Source organism: Mesoplodon densirostris, chromosome 15 (genome assembly GCF_025265405.1).
Source record: "Mesoplodon densirostris isolate mMesDen1 chromosome 15, mMesDen1 primary haplotype, whole genome shotgun sequence".
Classification (NCBI taxonomy): Eukaryota; Metazoa; Chordata; class Mammalia; order Artiodactyla; family Ziphiidae; genus Mesoplodon; species Mesoplodon densirostris.
The window spans coordinates 29,497,382-29,518,746 of record NC_082675.1 but is presented as its reverse complement, the minus strand read 5'-3'; the positions used below and the strand labels follow the sequence as shown (position 1 = coordinate 29,518,746).

The 21,365-nt window shown below is 46.9% G+C and overlaps 1 protein-coding gene across 4 annotated transcripts in view; it reads left to right on the top strand.

The window, feature by feature from the left end:
- The window catches only part of GNAL (G protein subunit alpha L), an 89,420-nt gene that overhangs the window by 13,365 nt on the left and 54,690 nt on the right, over positions 1–21,365 (top strand). For 3 of the 4 annotated variants that reach the window (XM_060119110.1, XM_060119109.1, XM_060119111.1), the window contains exons 2-4: positions 6,178–6,250; positions 6,917–6,971; positions 7,234–7,353. In XM_060119110.1, coding sequence (XP_059975093.1) covers positions 6,178–6,250; positions 6,917–6,971; positions 7,234–7,353 — 248 coding nt within the window. Of the gene's footprint in view, positions 1–5,718; positions 5,947–6,177; positions 6,251–6,916; positions 6,972–7,233; positions 7,354–21,365 lie in introns of those variants that run through there. The other variant, XM_060119112.1, reaches the window with a different exon arrangement.

Genomic DNA, 21,365 nt, shown 5'->3' with positions numbered 1-21,365 from the left:
AAGATCCCACATGCCGCGGAGCGGCTGCGCCTGTGAGCCATGGCCGCTGAGCCTGCGCGTCCGGAGCCTGTGCTCCGCAACGGGAGAGGCCACAACAGTGAGAGGCCCGCGTACCGCAAAAGAAAAAAAGAAAAAAAATAATAAGACGAAGGGTGACTTACAAAGGTTAACACAACATCGGTCTAAGGAAGGAAGTGACATTTTTCTTCACTTGTATAATTGACTACACACCCCTATGTGCTCCCACTGTAATCTCTACAGAATCCCGAGGACTTGATTGCACGTCTGCCCCTCTCTCCTAGCCGATTAACCTGCTTGCGATCAGGGACAAGGTCGAGTTCGTCCTTGTAATCTCAAGGCTACGTGTGTGTAGGATTTAAAAAATGCTCTTCGGTGAGTGAATGATGGAAACTCACCGCTTTACAGGCGCCCCTGGAGCCTCCTTCTGACTCCAGGGTCTGCATCGCCACCTGCTGGTCAGAACTATAACTGCAGTAGATGTTTGTAAAGGAGGAATTGAAGTCATGTGGCTGTAATCGGAAGCCTCAAAACGAATAGCGGGAAACCACCGGAGAGAAGGATTTCTCTCTTCAACCACGGTCATGATGAAGACCCTAAATGTAAATTTTTTTGTCTTTTTGTGGTTAAATATACATAACGTATAATTGACCATCTTAACCATTTTTAAGCACACAGCTCAGTGGCGGTTAAGTACATTCTTGTGCAACCATCACCTCCATCATCTCCAGAATTTTTCATCTTCCCAAACCAGAAGTCCGCCCCCATCAAACATTGGCTCCCCCTCCCCGTCCACCACTCCCTGGTAACCATCATCCTACTTTCTAATGTATTCAGTGACCACCTCGCGTTTTCACACCAAAACTAAACCCCTGTCTTCGTCACTGAGTTGCGTCTTCCAATGAGGATATTTCAGTCCTGGGTTTTTGGACACAGGGTGAAGTCAAAGACAGTTAACCTACCTTTCCTTCTCATTCGCTATTTGGGTTTTTTAAGCCACCAGTTAAAAAGACTGCATCCCTACCCTTTATGGATGGCACTTCTGAAAGCTCCTTAATACTACTTTGCTGTAGGAGTAGGGGGGGGAAAAAGAAATTAGTAAATTCTAAAATATTTGATTGCAGAGTGCTATGTACAGAAAGGGAATGTTGAAAACGTTTCCCTAACTTTTCTATTTAAAAATTTTAAAAAACTCACAAGATTTTTAAAGTGTGTTGTGATTAGGTCATGGGGTGAGCTTGCTGCTGAGAATGAAAATAATCCACACAGACCATTTCCACCGAGACACTAAGAAAGGAAAGAGAGAAAACAACTAACTGCAAGGTGTTAAATGACAGGAAGCAGCACGAGGGCCATGTGCACACAGGCCACTCCGCCGCCTCGGCTCCCGCTCCACCAAGTTTGTTTACAAAACTGGGCGCAGCTTTTCGTTTCTTCGGCCTGGTCACTGCATTGAGTGAGGGTTCGCCTCTCCCACTCTTCTTTGTTCCTCTTTAAAATCTTTCAATGTACCTGCTCCAAATGCCTTAGAGTGCAGTTTTAACCTTTATTAACCTTTACAGTATAAAATGCTAGACCAGTTATTAACATTTTAAAACATTGATTTTTTTAAATTAAATTCAATATGTCCGCTATCTAATGCCAGACAGCATTCTAGTCACTTTTCAAACTGGCTCAGCATCTCCTGGATCCAGGCCTGTAGTGATGTGAAACAGTGCCTTTGAATTTTTCATCTTGTTAATTAAATTTCTGTGGAGGTCCTCCTTATAACGGGAGACAAATTTTGTTCTCATTGTTATCAACAAGGACTTGGGTCCAGCTAACCAGAGAACAGCTGTGATCTTTTCGACATTTGCCAACTTCAATCAGAGGGGCTCAAACAAAAACAGATTTCAAAATCGTTATTCAAAATTCACAAAACTAAGTACAAAAGAAATTCAAATAATTCAACTGTCAAATGCACTAAGACTTCTGAGACACCTTGTCTTAAACATCAGCAAGAGCAGGAAAACACCACTTTGTTTTACGTTTGTCTTTCGCCCCAAACTTTGTGCCTTCCCAACCCTTCTTGCTGCCCAGGGCGTCCCCCGCCCGGCCGCCCCCTCTGCTGGCAGCGCGCTGCCGGCGGCCCTTCGCCTCCGCAGGTGGGTGTGCGCTGCGCGAGTGGTGCTGATGCTGCGCTGCCGTTGCCTAGCGACAGATGCCGGCACTGCCAGCTCCAGGCTGCTCCCCAACAGCGCCGCTCCCGCGCTCCAGGTGAGCCAGCAGGGATTCTGGATTCTGATCCCAGGGTTCCAAACTCAAATGAGGATCGTTTTCCCAGACCAGACTAGGAAAAGGCCAGGTGACTGGGTTTTTTTAAAAAAGTGTCTTGAGCTCCTACCTGATAATAGACTATGTAAAGATGGGCTTGGCATTTCTCATCAGAAAGGTTGCATCGCTGTGTAGGCACGTTGCTTTTACGTTTTGGAGTGGTTAGCAGTGTTCTGTGCACTTACAGTGCAGACGCTGCAGCCAGGCTGCAAGGGTTTAGATCCCAGACACACCTCTTATGCACCCTCTAACATTCTGTAAAATAACGGTCGCAGTAGTTCCTTTTAGGGTTATTGCAAATACTAAATAAATTGCTCCATGGAAAGAATTTAACCCAGGGCCAGTAATCACTGGATAAGTCGTAGAAACGAGTTATTTTAACCCTAATTCCTAGATATGAACAAGTGAAAACCTTTTGCTATGTTTTCAGGGTTCCAGGTTCTAACTTTTTTCTCCCTTTATAAGTTTGGTGGGATTTGTTTTGTCCCCTTTTCTTCCCGCTAACAATTTATAGAAACCTTGGCATTAAAAAAGAGACAAATCTTTTAAAACATCCCGCCGCACCCTGCTATTTTTGTACACCTGTTCTCGCCTCCGACTGCCCCGTCAGCCACCGAACAGGCCACGTGGATGTTGCTGTAGGTGAATGCTTGTGTTAACACAAGGAGTGAGGCCTCACAACAGTGCTAAACAGTGTCCCTCCACAAGCTAAAACTCTTATCCAGCTCAGAATATGGCATGGCACTGCGTGTTTGCTTCTGCTGTGTCAAGAAGAGACACTGCTGCTTTTGCTTTTTATGGAGTATTCTTATTTGGATACAGTACTAAACTGGACAAGTATTTTATGAATTTAAAATCTGATCATCAAATTCCTTTCATGAGAACCCACACTTGGAGCGGGAGTTATCTTTGGCCTTCATGAATTTGTTCATCCATCAAACAAAGACTCAAGGGGCATCTCCCCGGGGCCAGCCACTGAACTGGGCACAACCCAGCAGGTGTGACGTGCAGGCTCCGCCCCGGCCCTCACTGGGTCCCGAGTCCAGTGGACATTTGAAAGAGCAGCAAACAAACCATTACAATGTAAAGTGCTGTGAGATGCTGGAGAACAGAGAAGGGGGCCTGGCCCTAACTGTGGAAGCAGTGGTGAGGCAGGAAGGGTGACTAAGAGTTGGTCAAGTGAAGAAGGGGCCACACGTCTCCCAGAGAGTGAAGCAGCGCATGCACCCACGCCATGCACTCGGGTGTCCATGTGCAAGGGGTCAAAGGGGGGCTGGGGCAGCGCCAGGAAGGGGGGACATGAGAGCTGAAGCTGAGGAGTTTACACGGACCCAGTCTTGATGGACCGTGGCTCGTGGCTTGGCAGTGGTGGGGACAGTGATGTGGTGAGATTTGCATTGTCACTGTGGCAGCACTGTGCAGATGGGCCGGAATATGTGAGCAGGAGGCCACTTGTGACATCCAGCCTGGACAGTGACCATGGCAATGGCAGATGGGGTGGAAAGAACAGGAACGATGTTTAGGAAACGGACCCAAAGGAACACGGTAACTGGGTTTGCAAGAAGGAAAAGTAGTCAGGAATGACTGCCATGTTCTGGTTGGGAAAATCAGGGGCCTTATTCACAGAGAGAGAGAGGAGTGTGCTGGGGTTTGGGTGGGCACGGGGAGGAGATCCTGGAGGCACGGAGGTGGAGGTGTGCTTGCCGCACTGGTGGTCAGGAGGGTGGGCTGGGCTGGAGGTCTGGTGTGGCTGTCGTCAGAGCCTCGTGTGCAGAGGATGGGGGAGGCAGTCAGCCCCCGAGGGCAGGGCATTAAGGGGACAAGGGCTGTGCTGGGTCTGAGCCTCCTCTCCAGGTGGAGAGTGGGCAGGAAATCCAAAGGCCACGTCGGGGAAGCCGAAGGACCGGGGAGACTCCAGGAGGGTCAGAGAAGGTAAAGACCACAGTTCCTGGGTGAAGTCTGACCCCGGGGGTCCACTGATGACCCCGTGAGAGTATTTCAGTGAAGCAGGTGGGCCGAAGCCAGGTGCCGGGACCTGAGGCGTGAACGGGAGGTGGGGAAGGGCAAAGGGAGTCAGATCCCGGTTTTAACTCGGAGCCGGTCGGTGGGCAGGAGGACACGGCGGGGCTGACGCAGGGCCTGAGGCTGTAGGATGGGCTGTCAAATGGGACGGAGTTGAACGTGTTTGTCCGTCCGACGGAACAATCCGTAGAGAAGGGAGGAGAAGAGAGCGGGGAGGCGGGGGAGGCCCGCGGGGCCCAGGGCGCAGGGGCAGGGGTGGCGGAGACCGCGGTCCGTGCAGGAGGCCAGGCGTGATGACCGCGAGGGAATACGGTGGAGCCGGAGGGGAGTGGGGACTTGACGGCGGTGCCAGGGCCCCTGGCCTGGAGACCCGAAACTGGTACCAGTGACGTACCGGGAGGCGACCTCCGCGGTCACGGCTCTGCGCCCCCCGCGTCCAGCAGCGCGGATGGGGAGCGACGGGCACCCGCTCAACAGGTGGAAACCAGCAGCCGCCCTCACTGGTTCCGGCAGCGGTGCCAGGCTCGGGGCCACGGCGGCTTCCAGAAAAGTAGCAAAGCTGCTCAGAGCGCGCAGAGGAGAGCCGGGGGCGGGAGGTACACAGGAGGCTGCGGGAGGAGGCGTGGGTGCGCTGGAACCGTCTAGAACGGTAACGGGGGGAGGCGGTGTGCCCGAGCCCGGCACGGACCCTCCCCCTGATAGAATATGCATGATCATGCGCGAGGCCTCGCCCGCCGGGAGCTGGAGGCGGCGCGGGATCCGGGAGCGCACGCCCAGACCTGGTGCCGCTCGGGCTGCGAGGGAGCCGCGCGCCGCGTTCGGACCGCAAGCGGGTGAGCCTCCGCGGGGGCCCTTCGAGGGCGGCCGCCACCCCTCCAGACCCCGAGACCCGCGGCCTAGCCGCCCCCGAGCTGTCTACCCCTCCGCGCCGCGGAGAGGCCCTAGGGGCTCGGACCCGGGATGGGGCGCGGGTGGCCGGCGGGTGTTCGCAGTTATTGGCGGGGACCCGGTGCGCTCCGTCCCTCCGCGCCGCGTTCGGCCGCCACCGGCGGGGCCCAGGCACCGGCCCGAGCGTGCCTGCTCGGGGTACCCCCGGGCAGCGCATCGGGCGCGGGGCGAGGGGAGGGCCAGCGCCACCCCGCTGGCTCCAGCGGCCCCACCGCTCTTGGCCCCGTCTCCGCTCACTGCTGTTTATCCAGCACATAATTCTAAACAAGTGTCTTTAAAAAGTAGTTGGCTCCGCGCGTCTTCCTTGTGTCCTGAGTCGAGAGTTCGCGGCGGGGAGGGGGAGGGAGAAGAAACGCCTGTTCGGATCGGAAAACACCGAGAGACCTGAGCATCTCTTTCAGCAGCGAGGAAGAGGGGCCGCCGCAGGATCCATACACACCTACAACTCTCTCTACTTTTGTGCAATTCCTAACTGCGCCTGACGTCCACGCAAGCGGTCAGGCATGGGGTGTTTGGGCAACAGCAAGACGCCAGAAGACCAGGGCGTCGATGAAAAGGAAAGACGCGAGGCCAACAAAAAGATCGAGAAGCAGTTGCAGAAGGAGCGCCTGGCTTACAAAGCGACTCACCGCCTGCTGCTACTGGGTAAGGCGGGGGGCGCGCGGCGGTGCCCGGCCCGAGCGGAGCGCACGGCCCGGGGCGCACGGCCTGGAGCGCGGAGAGGGCCGGGCGGGCAGGGCCCGCGCCCCCGCAGATAGCGAGAGCGCACCTGAAAACGCCCGCGTGGGGGCAGGACACTAGTTCAGTCTCGGTTGGTGTGAGAGATGGCTACGGTCCCCGGCCACAGATCACAGCATTCTCTCTGTTTGTTTGTAGGGGCTGGTGAGTCTGGGAAAAGCACTATCGTCAAACAAATGAGGATCCTGCACGTCAATGGATTTAATCCCGAGTAAGGAATGACCGATTTCCGGTTTGTTTCCCAACTGCATGCAAATTTTGTCACTGGTCTCCTGGCCTCCCCAAAGTGTTTTCTCTAAACAGTTAATTTGATCTTTGAGTCGACCTTTGGGGGGGGGGGATATAGAAGTAAGTTGTTGAATTTGGCATATTTAGGCAAATCCTTCTTCTGGTAGTGTCTACATCAAAATAAAATAACTTAACAATATATGATTTATTAAATACTCTTGAGGTATTGATCTGCATTATTCATATTACGCTGAGCACACTTAACCAATGTGTCTGTAGATACTTCTCTCTATATCATTTGTCTGCATCTATTTCAATCAACATATGGATAGATTCAAATAAAATATATTTACAGGTGTAGCCCTGTAGTTTTTATATGCAATAGTCATGATGATTTTGCCATGTTACGTAAAACCTGTGTTGTTGTCTAGAGCTAGAGATTGTGGTTTGTGCACGTTTGTTTAGAGTCCAAACCAGAAAAGGTGGATGTTTTCCTTTTCCACATAAAAAACTGCGCTGTTGTCCTGGGGCTGATGTTGACCTCTGGTAGTACCATTGTAGACCCCCTGCAGCTGGGAATTTAAAATCCCACTCAACTGATTTGGGGCAATGTGTAAAGTTAATTAATAACCATTCTGTTTTCATACAGGGAGAAGAAACAGAAAATTCTGGACATCCGGAAAAACGTTAAGGATGCTATTGTGGTAAGGATTTTTTTTTTTTTTTTTTTTTGGCCTTGCCGTGCAGCATGCAGGATCTTAGTTTCCCGACCACCCATGCGCCCTGCAGTGGAAGCCACTGGACTACCAGGGAAATCCCAGGAATTTTTTAAAATATTTGTTCAGTAGTAAGGTTGCATCCTCTGCTCCCGCAAACTGCGTAGACAGAAATTATGCACTAGATTACCACACATGGAGCCTAAATGGTTTATTTATCCATGTATCTTTTTCCTTCACTCCACTTTAGACAATTGTTTCGGCGATGAGTACTATAATTCCCCCAGTTCCACTGGCCAACCCAGAAAACCAGTTTCGATCAGACTATATCAAGAGCATAGCCCCCATCACTGACTTTGAATATTCCCAGGTAAGTAAATCCTTACTGAAATATTTTAAATGGTGCAAGGTGGAACAGTTTTTTAACGAGGTGGCTTACTGAGAACCAACGTTAATATTATTTCACCTTTGACTTTCTTCAAAATCTAGCTCTCTGCTTAGAAGAAGTGCTTCCCTCCATACCCAAATATTAACATGTGTTAAAAATATTAAAGACAATAAGATTGTAAGAAATGCTTTTATGAGTATATCGGTGGGGGTGATGATCAGGAAGACAGCATACCTCTAAGAAATATTGGTAGTACTTTTTCCTCTGTGTATTCCTAAATTAACAATTAAGCCGTTTCCCAGATAACAAACAAATAGAAATTACACAAGCAGAGAGAAAGGCTTTATGGTATGTGACTGCATCCTTGGGAGTAATAGAACAGAATTCAGTTCACTCTTAAGACATGCATCCTTCAGCTCAAATGAGCGGCGCATGCCAGCTGTAGGTCATACATGGATCACTTCTGAATGTTGACTGTATCCTGGGAAAATGTGATTTACTTCCGATCTGCAGGACTTAGGGCTGCTTTTCTAAGCACTTGGATGGCAGTGTTGCTTATGCGAAAGGGTGTTATGAATGTGAGTTTTCTCTTGTTTGGTGGACATACGTTTCTTTAAAATATTGTTATTTGGTAATTTGATTAAACATGTCTTGAAGGAGAAAATAGTTGTTCAATTTCTCAGAATATCATTTTTGTTAACGGTTGAGCCCAAAGAGCATGTGTGTGTGTGCATGTGTATCCCTCCAAAACAGTATTTCAAGGTCTCCACTGCCTGGCATGGTGGTCTTGAGACATTTTTCATTCTCAGAATCCTCTTTTCTGAGGGAAGCTGATGCAGGACACAGTGTGTAAGACAGATGGGCCCATGTGCCCCTCCCCTCCCCTTCAGTAGAACACACCTGCCCTGTAGGCTCTGTATCCAGATGGTGGATAAGAATTACGTTTTAAAGCTTTTTTTTTTTGCATCCTCTCATGTGATTTTTGTTTCTGATAGCATTCCCATATAGCCAGTGAAACTCCTAGAATTTCTAAAAAGACAGAGGTAGCGATGGCGAACTACCTAGAAAAGGGGGCCATGCCAGCTGGCGTGGCAGGCACACTGTTTTTTATTTAACTGTGTCTTTAACTGAGTGGCATGGAGGGGGCTCAAGGAGATGATGGGGGGCCAAAGCCGTGCTTCAGCCAACTGGAGCTCTGGGTCCTCCCAGCTCACTGTGATGATTTACATATTGGAAAAGTCACCCAAGACTGCAAGGTCCTAGCTGAAATCAGGTTGTTCTTATTCAACTTCAGATTTACACATTTATAGACACGTATTTGAGTTCTAAATTTTGTCCTGCATGCTTGCCTAAAAGTCATCATAAAACATTCATATGTGGTTCTGATGAAGGGAAAAGTTATTCTTAGCATATAAAGAGAAATTAGCATCAAGATGTATCGATCTGTCACATCTTATTTCTTCTGTTTATGACAAACTCACACGTGACAAGAGCTCCCAGATTCTATCTGAAATCCAGTAACTCCCATGTGGGTTACTAAGGAATCCAAAGCACCTAATTTGCAAATGTGTTTTTGAGGTATAGCATGATTTTTAATAAAAAAAATAAAACTCAAGAAACCATTTGCATTGAAGGCATGTATTTTCGTTTAGATATGTTGAGGCTACTTAAAAATGATTATTGGAAACCATAATTAACTATTAATAAAATAAAAGAGAATTGGGAACCAGCAGATGCAAATGCAATTATAATACTTTTTCAGAGGTAATACTTTTTTTGGTAGTTTTTAAACCTACATTCTGTTGTCATACGTGTCTCTGTCCATGTCAAGTGAGATTATGTTTACAACTGAGCCTACGCTTATATAAATGAGGAAATTAATATCTAATATATAACTTTCTTCCTGAAAATTGTGTTTTAATGTGCACACAGTTTTCAATAACACTTATTCTATAGTACTCTGAAATATTCATCACTTATATCATTAGATTAAATAGTTCTTGAATTTATGTTTTGATGATCCCCTTAAGAGTGACATTAAGACAAATCTCCGACTTATATACTAATAACACTTGGTACATTTGAAGACAATTAACTTTTGTTTAAAGAAAATGTCTATTGTAAAAATCATAAAAATAGAGCTAACTCAATTATTTCAATAGTAAACATAACACGAATTTACGAAGTCTAGTACTTTTTTTTGGATTAAATCCTTGAGAAAGTCTGTGTCACAATCCAATTCCTTGAGGATCTTGTTTATTTTCCTGTAGATCGAGAACAATTTTTGAACCAAATGTGTCCTATCATTAAAAGTTAATTTCAGTTATTTAATTTTAGAAGGAAAACTTAGAAGAATGTTTAAGATTCTTCTTTATTAGTAAGAATTTGAGATTCTACGTGAGATTACTCTTTATAATGAAAAATCTACAGTATCTTAGTGGAATCCTAAGAATTTCCTCTAAGAATGTCACACTTGGGTTTACTCTTCACATTGCCTCCTACTTGAATTTCAGTTGGATTATAGAAAGAGTGAGGCTGGCGGGTGGCCTGCCTAGGGGACGGTGCTGGGGGAAGTCAGGGCCAGCATCAGGGGCCAGATCTCGCTGGCCTCTTAGGGCCTGGTCTGTCCCGACCTGGGAGGGCTCTGGAGCCTTCTCAGAGGGGATTTTCATGACCCGAGTGTTTTATCAAGGTCGCTCTGGCCTTTGGCGGAGACGGGCTCTGGGGAGGAAGAGGTGACTCCTGTGACAGTCCGGATGGCAGACACCGGGGCAGCCTGGGTGGCCTGGGATGGCTCACTGGCCGTTGCCTGTTCACAGTGTTTTGCTCGTGAGCACACCAGATCACCTCCCCTCTGGACAGGGCTCCACCCGGGACCCCTTCCTGGGACGGCACCCCGTCTGTTCACCCAGCCCGTCTACACGGGAAGTGGTAGGATATACACAGGCTCAGGTGGTGGTCCTGAGAGAACGCACATCACCTGATCATTTACAAAGTGGGAAAATATTGTGGTTGCCCCTGCACTTCCCAAAACTCTTCGCACAATACCGGACAAAATCACTGATGGATTAAATTGGAGTATTAACTTGTTTGTTTGGTATTTTTTTCCCAAAGTGTGGTTATTTTATTAGCTCCCTTAAAAGTGTGTTTTCCTGGCATTTTCAAGGGTCAGTGGATAAGTGAGGCTTAGTGAGAAATGTGAAAGCGGTCTGGTCAGTCAGTACTCTGTTATCACCACCCGTTTCCTAAGTGAATGTTTATCAGAATCGCATGTGGTCACACACCTGGAGAGCAGGCGTTACTCTTCCCAGCAAACATTTGCTTGAGGTGCAGGCCGGCTCGCCAGAATGGACCTGGCCTTCCCCGGGAGCCTGCCTGCCCACCGTGGGCCTTGGCTCCACTTCAGAGCAAGTTGTGACCTGGAGCAAGAGGCCTCCCGCTCGGCGAACAACAGGGTGGGAGCTGGGCTTCCTGGGGCAGCGCTGCGGAGGGCGATGGGCTGGGAGCCCTGCCAGGTGCCAGTGACAGTGGCTCCCAGCTGCCCCTCCTCTGGGGAGTATATGCAGAATCCTGATTCACACCATCCAGGCTAGTGGTTTTCCTGGTGATATTTTAAGCAACTGAACCCTCTCGCTCCCCCACCCCAAAAAGCCTTTGAAGCCCACCGTACAAGTCAGGTAGGAGTGCCCAGGCCGCAGCCCCACGGGGACCCCCGGCATCTGCCCTGGACCCCACCAGGCACCGCCGGAAACCACAGTGGGGTGGAGTGGCGGGTGGCGTCGGAGCCAGACCACCTGGGCCCAGATCAGACCCGTGGCTGGATCTCAGCAGTGTCCCCAACGCCTCCCAGCCTGCCTGGGGGTGTCTCAGCTGTCCCCAAGGGGCGATCCTTGCCTCTCAGATTACAGAAGCCCAGGTGAGAGCCCGCCCAGGTAACCCCTGCCTGGTCTCCGTCACCAGCAGCCCCCAAACACTGAGACACTGTATGTGCCAGGCACTTTGCTAAGTGTTAGGAACACAGAATAGCGATGAATCAGAAGGTCTTGCCATATAGTGAGAGACAGATCATAAACAGAAAATTCCAATGCGCCAGGGTAGTGCTGTGAGGCCACGGCAAACAAAGAGGAAAGAGGACTTACTGTCTAAGGAAGCACTCAGGTACCCTGCTTCCTTGTCAGAAGTACAAGCTACCCGGACTAACACATCGATATTAACACATCCAGGAGTCTAGTCTTCTCAACAAGTATGACCAAAGAGTCGACCAGAATTGCCAATACCTTATAGTTTGCAAAGTCCCACCCTGCCCTCTTCCTCTCCCTGCACCTTAGTTTCAGTCAGATTCTCTTAAACCGACCCTGGTCCTCCTGCTTTGCCACCTTCTCTGCCCGCCTCTGTCCTGCCCTCCAGGTGGCCTCACCGGCCACAGGTTCTCTGAGACCCCTGGACGCACCTGTATTTGCGGGATCTCAGATCTCGGTCAGACCTTCCACCTTGCCCCTGGGGTTCCAGGTCCCGCCCAGTTTTGCCACAAGTTCCAACAAGCTTCTGGCTGTTCTTCCAACCGAGCACTCCCCCACACGCCTCTGCCTTGTGCTGCCTGGTGATGGGGGCTGAGCCGGTCCCCGCCCACAGGGAGCTCACACCGAAATGTCCCATTTCCAGAGCTGGTGTCTTTTCAGGACACTTACCAGCATTTTGAATTTTCGTAAATAAAATATTTTAAATGTCCTAGGGTATGTTCTCTAGTTATATATATAAAAAAAAAACTCATCCAGGGGCCACCCTCTGTCTGTGCTCCTGGAATGTGCTCGGGGGCTGGTCTGCGTTGGGAGGGGACGCTTTCTCCATCAGAGACCTGCCTCCAGGCCTCCCATGGCTTCTGCCCAAACACTGCCAGGAGGAGGGCGGCTCAGACAGTTAGCACTCAGATCCGTCCTGCATGTTCCATGTGCTGGGGAAAGCAAGGGCTGTCCTTTTAGTAAAATATCCCAGTTAGATCATTAGCCACACTAGGCCTTCACTGAAGATACTTTTTTAAAATTCCATCTTCGTCTTTGAAATATTATCATAAGGGGTATTCCTAATAAATAATAACTGTTTTTTGAAGCAATTTTCAGCTTACCCCCAAAATACAAAAGTAGGACAAAGAACTCCCATACCCCGCACCCAGATTCATCAAGAGGTAACCTCTGGCCACATTTGCTCTCTGGCCCTGTCTATACTAAAACACCTTTACGAGCCATTTGATATCTGGTTGCAGCCATCATGTTCCCCATAAATACTTCAGTGTGTATTTCCTACGAACAAGGCCCTCTGCTTGTGTAACCAAAGCACAGTTATCAAAATTAGGGGATTTAGCATTAATACAATGCCTATGCAGATTTCACCAGTTGTCCCAATAATTATAGTGAAATTATAGTAATAATAATAATGCTGTTGGTAACCCTGGTCAATAATCCAATGCAGGGTCTGGTGGCCTTCCCAGTGGTTGGGGACATTAACTCTGGTCACTTAGTGAAGGTGGGGTCTGCCTCTTTCTCCTCTGTAAAGGTACCTCCCCCTCTTGTAACTCATGAGTACGTTTGGGGAATATCCTTTGAGACTGTGTAGACACCCTGTTCTTTTCAAAACTTCCACACTCTCATTTTAGCGCACTAATAAATTTCATCCACAATAAATATTTAAGAGGGAAAGCTGTTGGCAATTCTTTCAACTATTTCTAAATCCTATAAAGAGAAGTAAATAGAGTGTGGAGCCTGGTGCTGCCTTGCGCATGATAAAAAGCTTGTCATTCATGCTGTTAACAATCAGAGTTTGTGAGGGTCACTCGGAGCAGCATCCTCTTATCTGTACCCTCACGGCGAGAAATCTGGGCTGAAACCACGAGACACATTTTCCCTAAAGTATTTTTCTTTATAGAAAATACACTCTAAGGGTTACAAAGTAAGGCAACATTTTTTTTTTAATTCCTTGGAGAAGATGTCACTGAAACTTTAGATCTTTTGAAAGTGTGAGATTTTTGTTGTCAAGGTTTCCCTCAAATTTGGATGTATTGGAAGTTTGTCACCAGGTTTCCCAAAGCAAAGTTCACTTCTGAGGACACTTTCACTTTTCAGAAGCATTTGACATTAAAAATACCTTAGTAATGGGGCATTTTGTCCTTACCATTGCAGTTTTTTTTTAATTTTATTGAAGTATAGTTGACTTACAATGTTGTATTAATTTCTGCTGTATAGCAAAGTGACGCAGTTATGTGTATATATATATATATATATATATATATATATATTCTTTTTCATATTCTTTTCCATTATGGTTTATCCCAGGATATTGAATATAGTTCCCTGTGCTACACAGTAGGACCTTGTTGTTTATCCATTGTATATATAATAGTTTGCATCTGCTCATCCCAAACTCCCAGTCCTTCTCTCCCCCACCCCACCTTCCCCTTGGCAGCCACAAGTCTGTTCTCTATGTCTGTGAGTCTGTTTCTGTCTTGTAGATAAGTTCATGTCGTATTTTAGATTCCACATATAAATGATATCATATGGTATTTGTCTTTCTCTGTCTGACTTACTTAGTATAATAATCTCTAGGTCTATCCAAGTTGCTGCAAATGGCATTATTTCATTCCTTTTAAGGCTGAGTAATATTCCTTACCTTTGCAGTTTTATGTAACTCTGAGAGAAAGCATTTTTACCTTTTCATCTATCTCTCTGGAAATGGAGGAAGGAGCAGAATGAGTTGATCTTCTTGTGTCAAATTAAGGCTTGAGTGAGTCAACACACGTGGCTTATGACACAGGTACATGAGGTTTTCAGAAGCAGAAAAATGAAGTTGCTCCTAAGAAGATTCCTTTGGAACACTGACTTTTCAAGTTTTTAGTTTTGCATTAGAATGTCATCCATGAATATGTGGGTTTTTTCTTCATCTCTTAAAATAATCCCACACAGTTTTTATCCTGTCCTTTATTATGGCACATAGATTGAATTAAATCAACTTCACATGTAACATTCTCACTGCACATAGCAATTTCATGTTTTAAGTTGTATTTGTATTTGTTTGCATAGGAAGTGTCTGTGTGTGGCACAAAATCCAAAAGATAGGAAAGAATGACAAGTCTCTCCTCACTCCTGCCCCCAGGCACCCACATGTCGTCCCCAGAGACAGCCAAGGTGACGTAAAATCGACTTAGGGTCCTCGAAGAGCAATCTTTTAAACATATTTTGATCTCATAGCAAATAGTCAGTTATAAAATGTCATTGCAGTTAATCTTATCAGTATGGAGAAAATATCTAGCCTGAATTGCCAAGTAAGCATTTTTTCAAATAACATTTAACATTAAAGTAAATTGTATTGAAACTGTTTTGATGCCGAGACAAAATGCCACAGTGGATGGTGACGAAAATAAGAGAGGTTTATTAGGCATCTATAAAATATTGAGATTTTAAAGTGCAGAAGCTGCAGGCGTCATCCTTGGAGGGAAACCACAAATGACACAGTTAAGCAGAGCAGGACACGGGAGGGCACTTGACCTCTGGGTTCTGCGTGGTGGGTGACCTCTTCGGTCTGACCCCATCCTGCCTTGGCTTTAGGACACACCCTCTCCCCCTACACCCAGCTTCCTTTCACAGACCTCATTGGAAGTTTCTGCCCAAGAGAAAGCCCTAAAAATACGTAAAAGTATTTTCCATGTCCTATTCTTCTGAAAAGGGCAAGTGTCCCCAGGTGTGACATGCTTTCCTCCATCTGCAGGTCATTCCCCAGCTCTGACTCTTTCCACCTTGAAAACGCACGTGCTGATTTTTCTTCCTCTATTTGAAAAGCTCAGATTCCCGAGACCACGGTGTTCACGCTGTATGTTTGCCCTTATTTAAATAGTGATTTGCCAGGGTCCGTCCTGAGCACTCAGTAAGCATCCAGTTAATGCTGAGTGATCAGAATAACTAAAGAAACAAGTTATTGGCCGCTTTTAAGTCCTTCCAACTAACAAGGCTAGACTTACTTAGAAAGCAGATTATGTGTCATGATTCCAAATGCTTAACTTTTACGCCTGTCCTTCTATCTGAAGCTCACAGCATGACTAGTCATGTGGAGTTTTGCCAGTAAACATGCATTTATGGAGTGTCGAGTCTCTTCCCCTTGCTTGGCACGGCATGTGGCATATAGTTATGCTCCAAAAACGTGCTCAAAAATCACGTGTTTGCCATGTGCTCAGTGCTACACTTAGGACCGTGAGTTACACTAAGAAACTCTGAGTTATGACTTCTCACCTCCAGAAACTTATGACTTAGTGCAGAAACAACATGTTTGTAATGTGTAACATCTGTAACATATAATATGTAACATAGAATTAATGAACAATAAAGTATCCTGTAATGTCAGGCTACCTTCTGTGGGGTAGGCTGGAAACTCTGTACCCATTCAGGGAAGAAGACCCGTAAGAACCACAGGTGCTCAGACCACAGGATTGGTGACCATGCCCCGGGGGAGAGGGGCTTCCTGGGCTAGTAATAGTGTCACCAGCAGAGCAGTAAGAAATAAGGGTCATGGTGGGGAGGACCCAGCACAAGTCAGAGGTGTGTATTGAAGGGAGACGGAGCATTACAGAGGTGGGACATCGACCCCCAAACTAACTAGTACGCTCCATCAGATGAGTGTTGGTAGAAGAATGACAGTTGGTATTTGAGCTTTCATTTTTATCAACTCCAATGTTAAAGGATTTATGGAGTTATCATCATTTATTCTCATCCACAGCAGTGTGTTCATTACCCAGAAGAACACCTTTTACTACAAGTTGGCTGGTTTGAGAAATTCCTAGGAGGTTCCTACACCACTTTCCCAAACCTCTACTCCTTAGTTTCCCCAACTCTCTCCTGAATTTTAGACATTGTCTAAATGTCCCATTGCTTTACATAGTAAATGATGATATATCATTTCAAAGTATTCAGTATTAAATTTTTAAGGGTATTTTTAATAGTTATTAAACCATTGTATTTTTTGTTTGTTTCTTTGTTAAACTGTGTCCTCACCTCCCAAAGAGACTAAAATGGCACTAACTGGCATCTTTAGCTGCTTGAAAGAATTTAGGTGATAAAGATGATCATCCATGTTTCTTATTTCTACGGCTAAAAAATTATAAGTAAGTAGTACATCATATCCATATCATCACATAAATTCCTCTAATTCACTAGAAGTTAAAATCTTTCAAATCAACCTTCATCCGTTTTATCTAAAGAGGCATCCTATTCGATTTTTTTTCAAAGATTGCCTGATATGTGTCAGGAACTGTGTTAGGCGTTGGAAGTACCAGCGTGAATGTCTGCATGCCCGTGAGGAATAACAGGGTGCAGAGTTCAGTCAATAATTAGGAAAGGTTGGCACGTGGGTGCAGGGGAGGAGGGATTGCTGGTGAGGTCTGGGTGGCTCTGTCCCAGGGGAGCCTGGACTGAGTTGTGAGGAGTGGACAGATCTACAGGTGGACCGGGGACAGAGGGCAGTGTGGCCAGAGTGTACAATGGGGGATGCGTCCAAGGGGTCCATCTCCCAAATCCCTACATCATATGAAGAACTTAAGAGAGTGTAGCCCTGCAAAAGTACCATGGCCGGATGGTCTTGGAGTCCCAGCCCTCATGAAGCTAATATTTAGGTAATTCAGCTGGAGACTTTTACACTAACTGCAGTGTAACATTTCATAGTATGAGTATTATGGTAGAAATAAAAACACCAGTGCCGGTAGTAGAAAAGAATTATGAGGCATTTAAATGGTTGTGCCTCAGTAAAAAGATTGTTTTACATTGTTCTGGTTGATTGTATGGAGAGTACATTTGAAACTACTTAGTATTTAAGCTAAATTACTAGTCATGCTTCTCTTTGGTTCTCTTTACCAAGAAGTCTGGGAGAGTGAGTGTGTGAGGCTCCTGCCTCTAGCCTTGTTCTGTGCCCCCTGGAGCCCCCAGCCCTGCTGCTGCGTCAGCGGGTCCTGGGTCAGGCACACCTGAGAGCCTACCTGGTCTTGACCGTGCCCCTTGTCTACATTCTGGCGGCTGCTCCTTGAATCTCAGCCTTTCAGCTGGTCGTGACTTCAGGGTGTCTGGTCCAAGTCTCACTTTGTAGACCGGCACAGAGACTTGCGGGGGGTGTCACTCAGGCGTGCTGCCCTGGAGGTCGGGTCAGGACAACGACAGTCTTCCGATCCCCATCGGTGGTCTGCTCATCATCCTCATCCATGTGTGGGTCGGACCCACATTTGTACAGAGGAGTTTTATGATCTGTTCAACGGAAACATAAGAAATTGCCCACGTGTGGCCATTTTTGACCTACAACATGGCCGTTTCATAAGGTTCAACCTTGTGGATTTTGTGCCACCTGCCAGCGTCGGTCCCTTTGGTCGCCTGGTCCCTTGCCCTGCAGCTGTGTGACGGGTGCCCCCGAGGGGCCCGGCTCTGTCCTCTCAGTCCTGGGCTCCCTCCTCAGGGCTGCCTTTCACTCTGGTCACTTCTGTCACCCCCACCTCCAACCCCAACACCGAGGTGCTTCCCTCCCATCCCAGGTCTCTTCCTATGTTTGGGCAGAAACCTTCCAACCAGCCTCGTCTCCTGGGAGATCCCCCACCGTGAGATGAGAGGCAGCCCCAGTGTCCCCCCTGAAGCCAGTGTCCCCCCGCCCGAAGCCGTGTGCTCACATGTCCCACGCCCACTCCCCACCTGGTGCCTCTCATTCCTGCGCCTTCAGTGCTGGTTTAGCCAAAGCCACAAATTTTGGGTAACTAAGCATGTGATGTGTTTGGTTATCTACAGTTGTAACAACTACAGGTTCACGCAGTCTGTTTAAAGGATTTTGTGTGAAATCACCCCCAAAGAGCCTCAGTGTATGTTGGGGTGGGAGAGAAACAGGATGCTCTCTGCATAACAAGTCTCTGAAATAATTCCCTTAGTCAGCTCGGTGTCCTTTCTTGAGGCTCTTTTTTGAAAAGGAAGGAAGCAGAGTAGTACCAAAACTCTAATCATAAGAGCTTGACATATATAATTATATAAAAACCGTTGTATCTGAATCATTCTGGTGGATACAGTAAAAGTTCCTCAACTTTGTGGCTGAGGATGCAGTCTCTGTGGTTCCTGTCCTGTCTCTGCCTCCTGCTGCAATCTTAGGAAAGTTGAGGAGCATCTCTGGGCTCAGTTTTCTCATCTGTAAAATAGGGTCAGTAATAATGATGCCTGTCTCATGAAGCTGTGACGGGAATTCAGTACAGTCATGCATCTAAGTGCTCGGGATTGTGTCTGGATGCTGCAAACGTCCAACAAACGTCAGCCGTCATCCTGGTTGCCCTTTCATGTGATATCTGTAAATGTACGTACACTCCCTTCTGAGATGTTGCCACATGCTAAGCTTTGGAAACTTCACTCAGGGATTTTGTCATCAAATCACGCAGAGAACGCTGTTGCTGATGAATGGAGAGTTGAGACCTTACATCTCTCCTGAGGATGGCAGTGAGCTCTCAGTGTCCTTGCTGGATTCCTGAGACTAGCAGGGCCCTGGGGAGCAGGGAGATGGGAGCCTCCACGACGCTGGGATGGAGCCCGACCGTCCCCGCTGTTGGATGTCCAAGCTGCACACAGGCTGCCCCGTCTGATGGCACCTCTGGGAGCGGTCCCAGAACAAGCCTGCCTCTGACTAATGGGTCTGGCTGTGGTGTTTGCAGGGGCCTCTCTTCTGTAGCTTTTCCAGGATTGGGTTGCATGGGCAGAGTCAAAAATACTATATTCTGCAGAAAACGTTTTGATCTGGGATAAATTCATAGTTTAGAATAAAAATGTAAAGAAAAACAAAATTGGGATTTTAAAATACATAAAAGTCTATCAAAAGATTTTTTCTCCCCCTCGGTTTTCATCCTTTTTTGGCAATGTTGGTCAATCAGCTTGATACAAGTGAAAATAAGTCCTCAGCTCCCAAAGCCCTCAGGCCACATCCTGTCCTGAATCCAGTGGCCACAGCATCTCTGTCATCCTCCCTGCATACCTTAGGAGACAGGAGCTCGGAGAAGGCGATTGACTGGTCCAGGGTCAGAGCTGAGATCTGGGAGCAGGTGGTCAGGGCTGGAGCCCGATGGTCTGACTCTGGAGCCTGCTGTGTGGCCTTCCTGGGCTTGGGAACTGCTGATCCATCCTGATCGCTGGGTCAGCCTCGTTCCAGCTGAGGGGGTGGGGGTGGGGGCTTGGTCAGGCCACGTGCAGCCCCACGGAGCAGCCTGGTAAGGGGAAATTTCCTGGAAGAACAGGGTGTTCTCTGGAGTCACTCTGGTCCACCTCTAGTGGTGCTGTAAACAGTCAGCTTTGGTGGCCACTCAGTTCTCTTAGGAGCAAAAATACAAGTGAATGAAAATGAAAGTTGGGAATTATTAGATCATTCACTCATTCAAGCAGAATTTCCTGAAGGCCTCCTGGGTGAAGGCTAGGGTGGCCTGGAAAATGGAACATCCCAGTGACCAAGACACGGTCCTGCCCCGAAGGACAGTTCATTCACCAGACTTTCACTGCAAGTTGGCCATTTCCACGGGCACACTCTTGCAGCTCTGTTCATTCCCTTGCATCATACTGCAAACATTTAGCTGTGCAGTCAATTAATTAATCAAGGTGGAAAATATCAACCAGGGATTATTTTTCTACTCCCTTGAAGAAGCGTCGTGCAGCTTCCTGAGCTGGTGAAAGATGCCTCTAATAATTTGTTGTTGTTGTTTTTGAACTAAATAAGCCATTAAAACGTGGATCATCACCCCATTAGGGCCTCTTCCCAGCTTTTGGTTTATACTCTTCCTTGGGGTCTCAGATGGCTCGTGTCACATTGCTCGGATGTAGTATAAAAATATCTCTGTGATAGGGACCTCCCTGGTAGTCAAGTGGTTAAGACTTCGCTTCCAATGCAGGGGATGTAGGTTCCATCCCTGGTCGGGAGCTATGATCCCACATGCCTTGAGACCAAAAACCAAAACATAAAACAGAAGCAGTATTGTAACAAATTCAGTAAAGACTTTAAAAATGGTCCACATCAAAAACATCTAAAATCTCTGTGGTAAGTTTCTATTTTTAACTTTTTAAACTTCTTTTCATACTCTGACACCCGAAATTATTCTATAGGGACTTGAGTCCAGTCCCTAAAGTAGAGGGATTTTTGCATAGTCACGTCCGTGCCCTCCCGGCCAGGCATTTATCCTTGTGTGCTGTTGGTACATATTTGAATTCTATTATGTAAGCCCATCTTTTAGAGAAAATATCTAAAAATTTTTATAATGTGCCTGATATTTTAGAAAGGATAAGGTTTTGTCAAATTTAAGATGTGCCAACTCTGGGACTTTAAATATTTTCAGGCCTTCAAAAAAGTCAATGCTTATGGGAGCCTCTTTGGCTCTTTAAAATAAAATATTCCAGCTGTAAGTAGAAGGATGGGGCCTCTCTTCAAACAGTTTTCAGAATTATTCCAACTAGCCCCAGTGAAGTCAGGTGCAGCACAGGAGCCCAAGATCTAAAGGACTTGAGTCAGCTCTTGGCCAGACACAGTCTCTTAGCCAACTTGCCTTTGAATTTTCCCGTCTGTAAAATGGGGACAGTAATACATGCTTCATGTCTGAGAATGAATTAGATCTCATGAGAAAGCTCGGTAATTTAAAGAACAGAATAGCTGTGAACCATTATGGTTATTACCGTTGGCCAAGTTGAAATACAAGAACCAGAAAGGGACTTGGAATTACAATAAAAATTAGCAGGAAATCCAATTTGACATACGTACTGCTGCCAACCCCACTCCTCGCCTGTAAGACCTGGGTCACCCCAAGGCCTAAGTGACTGATGACAGGTGTTATCCCCCAGGTGTCTTTCATTTTAACCGACTCAGAGCCTGGGACCACAGGATTGATATTCTACAAGTTCAGTTTTAAATAGCAACCAGTGAATGACTAAAACTTCTCAGTGCTTTTTATGGCTGTTTCAAATTAGGGTTTA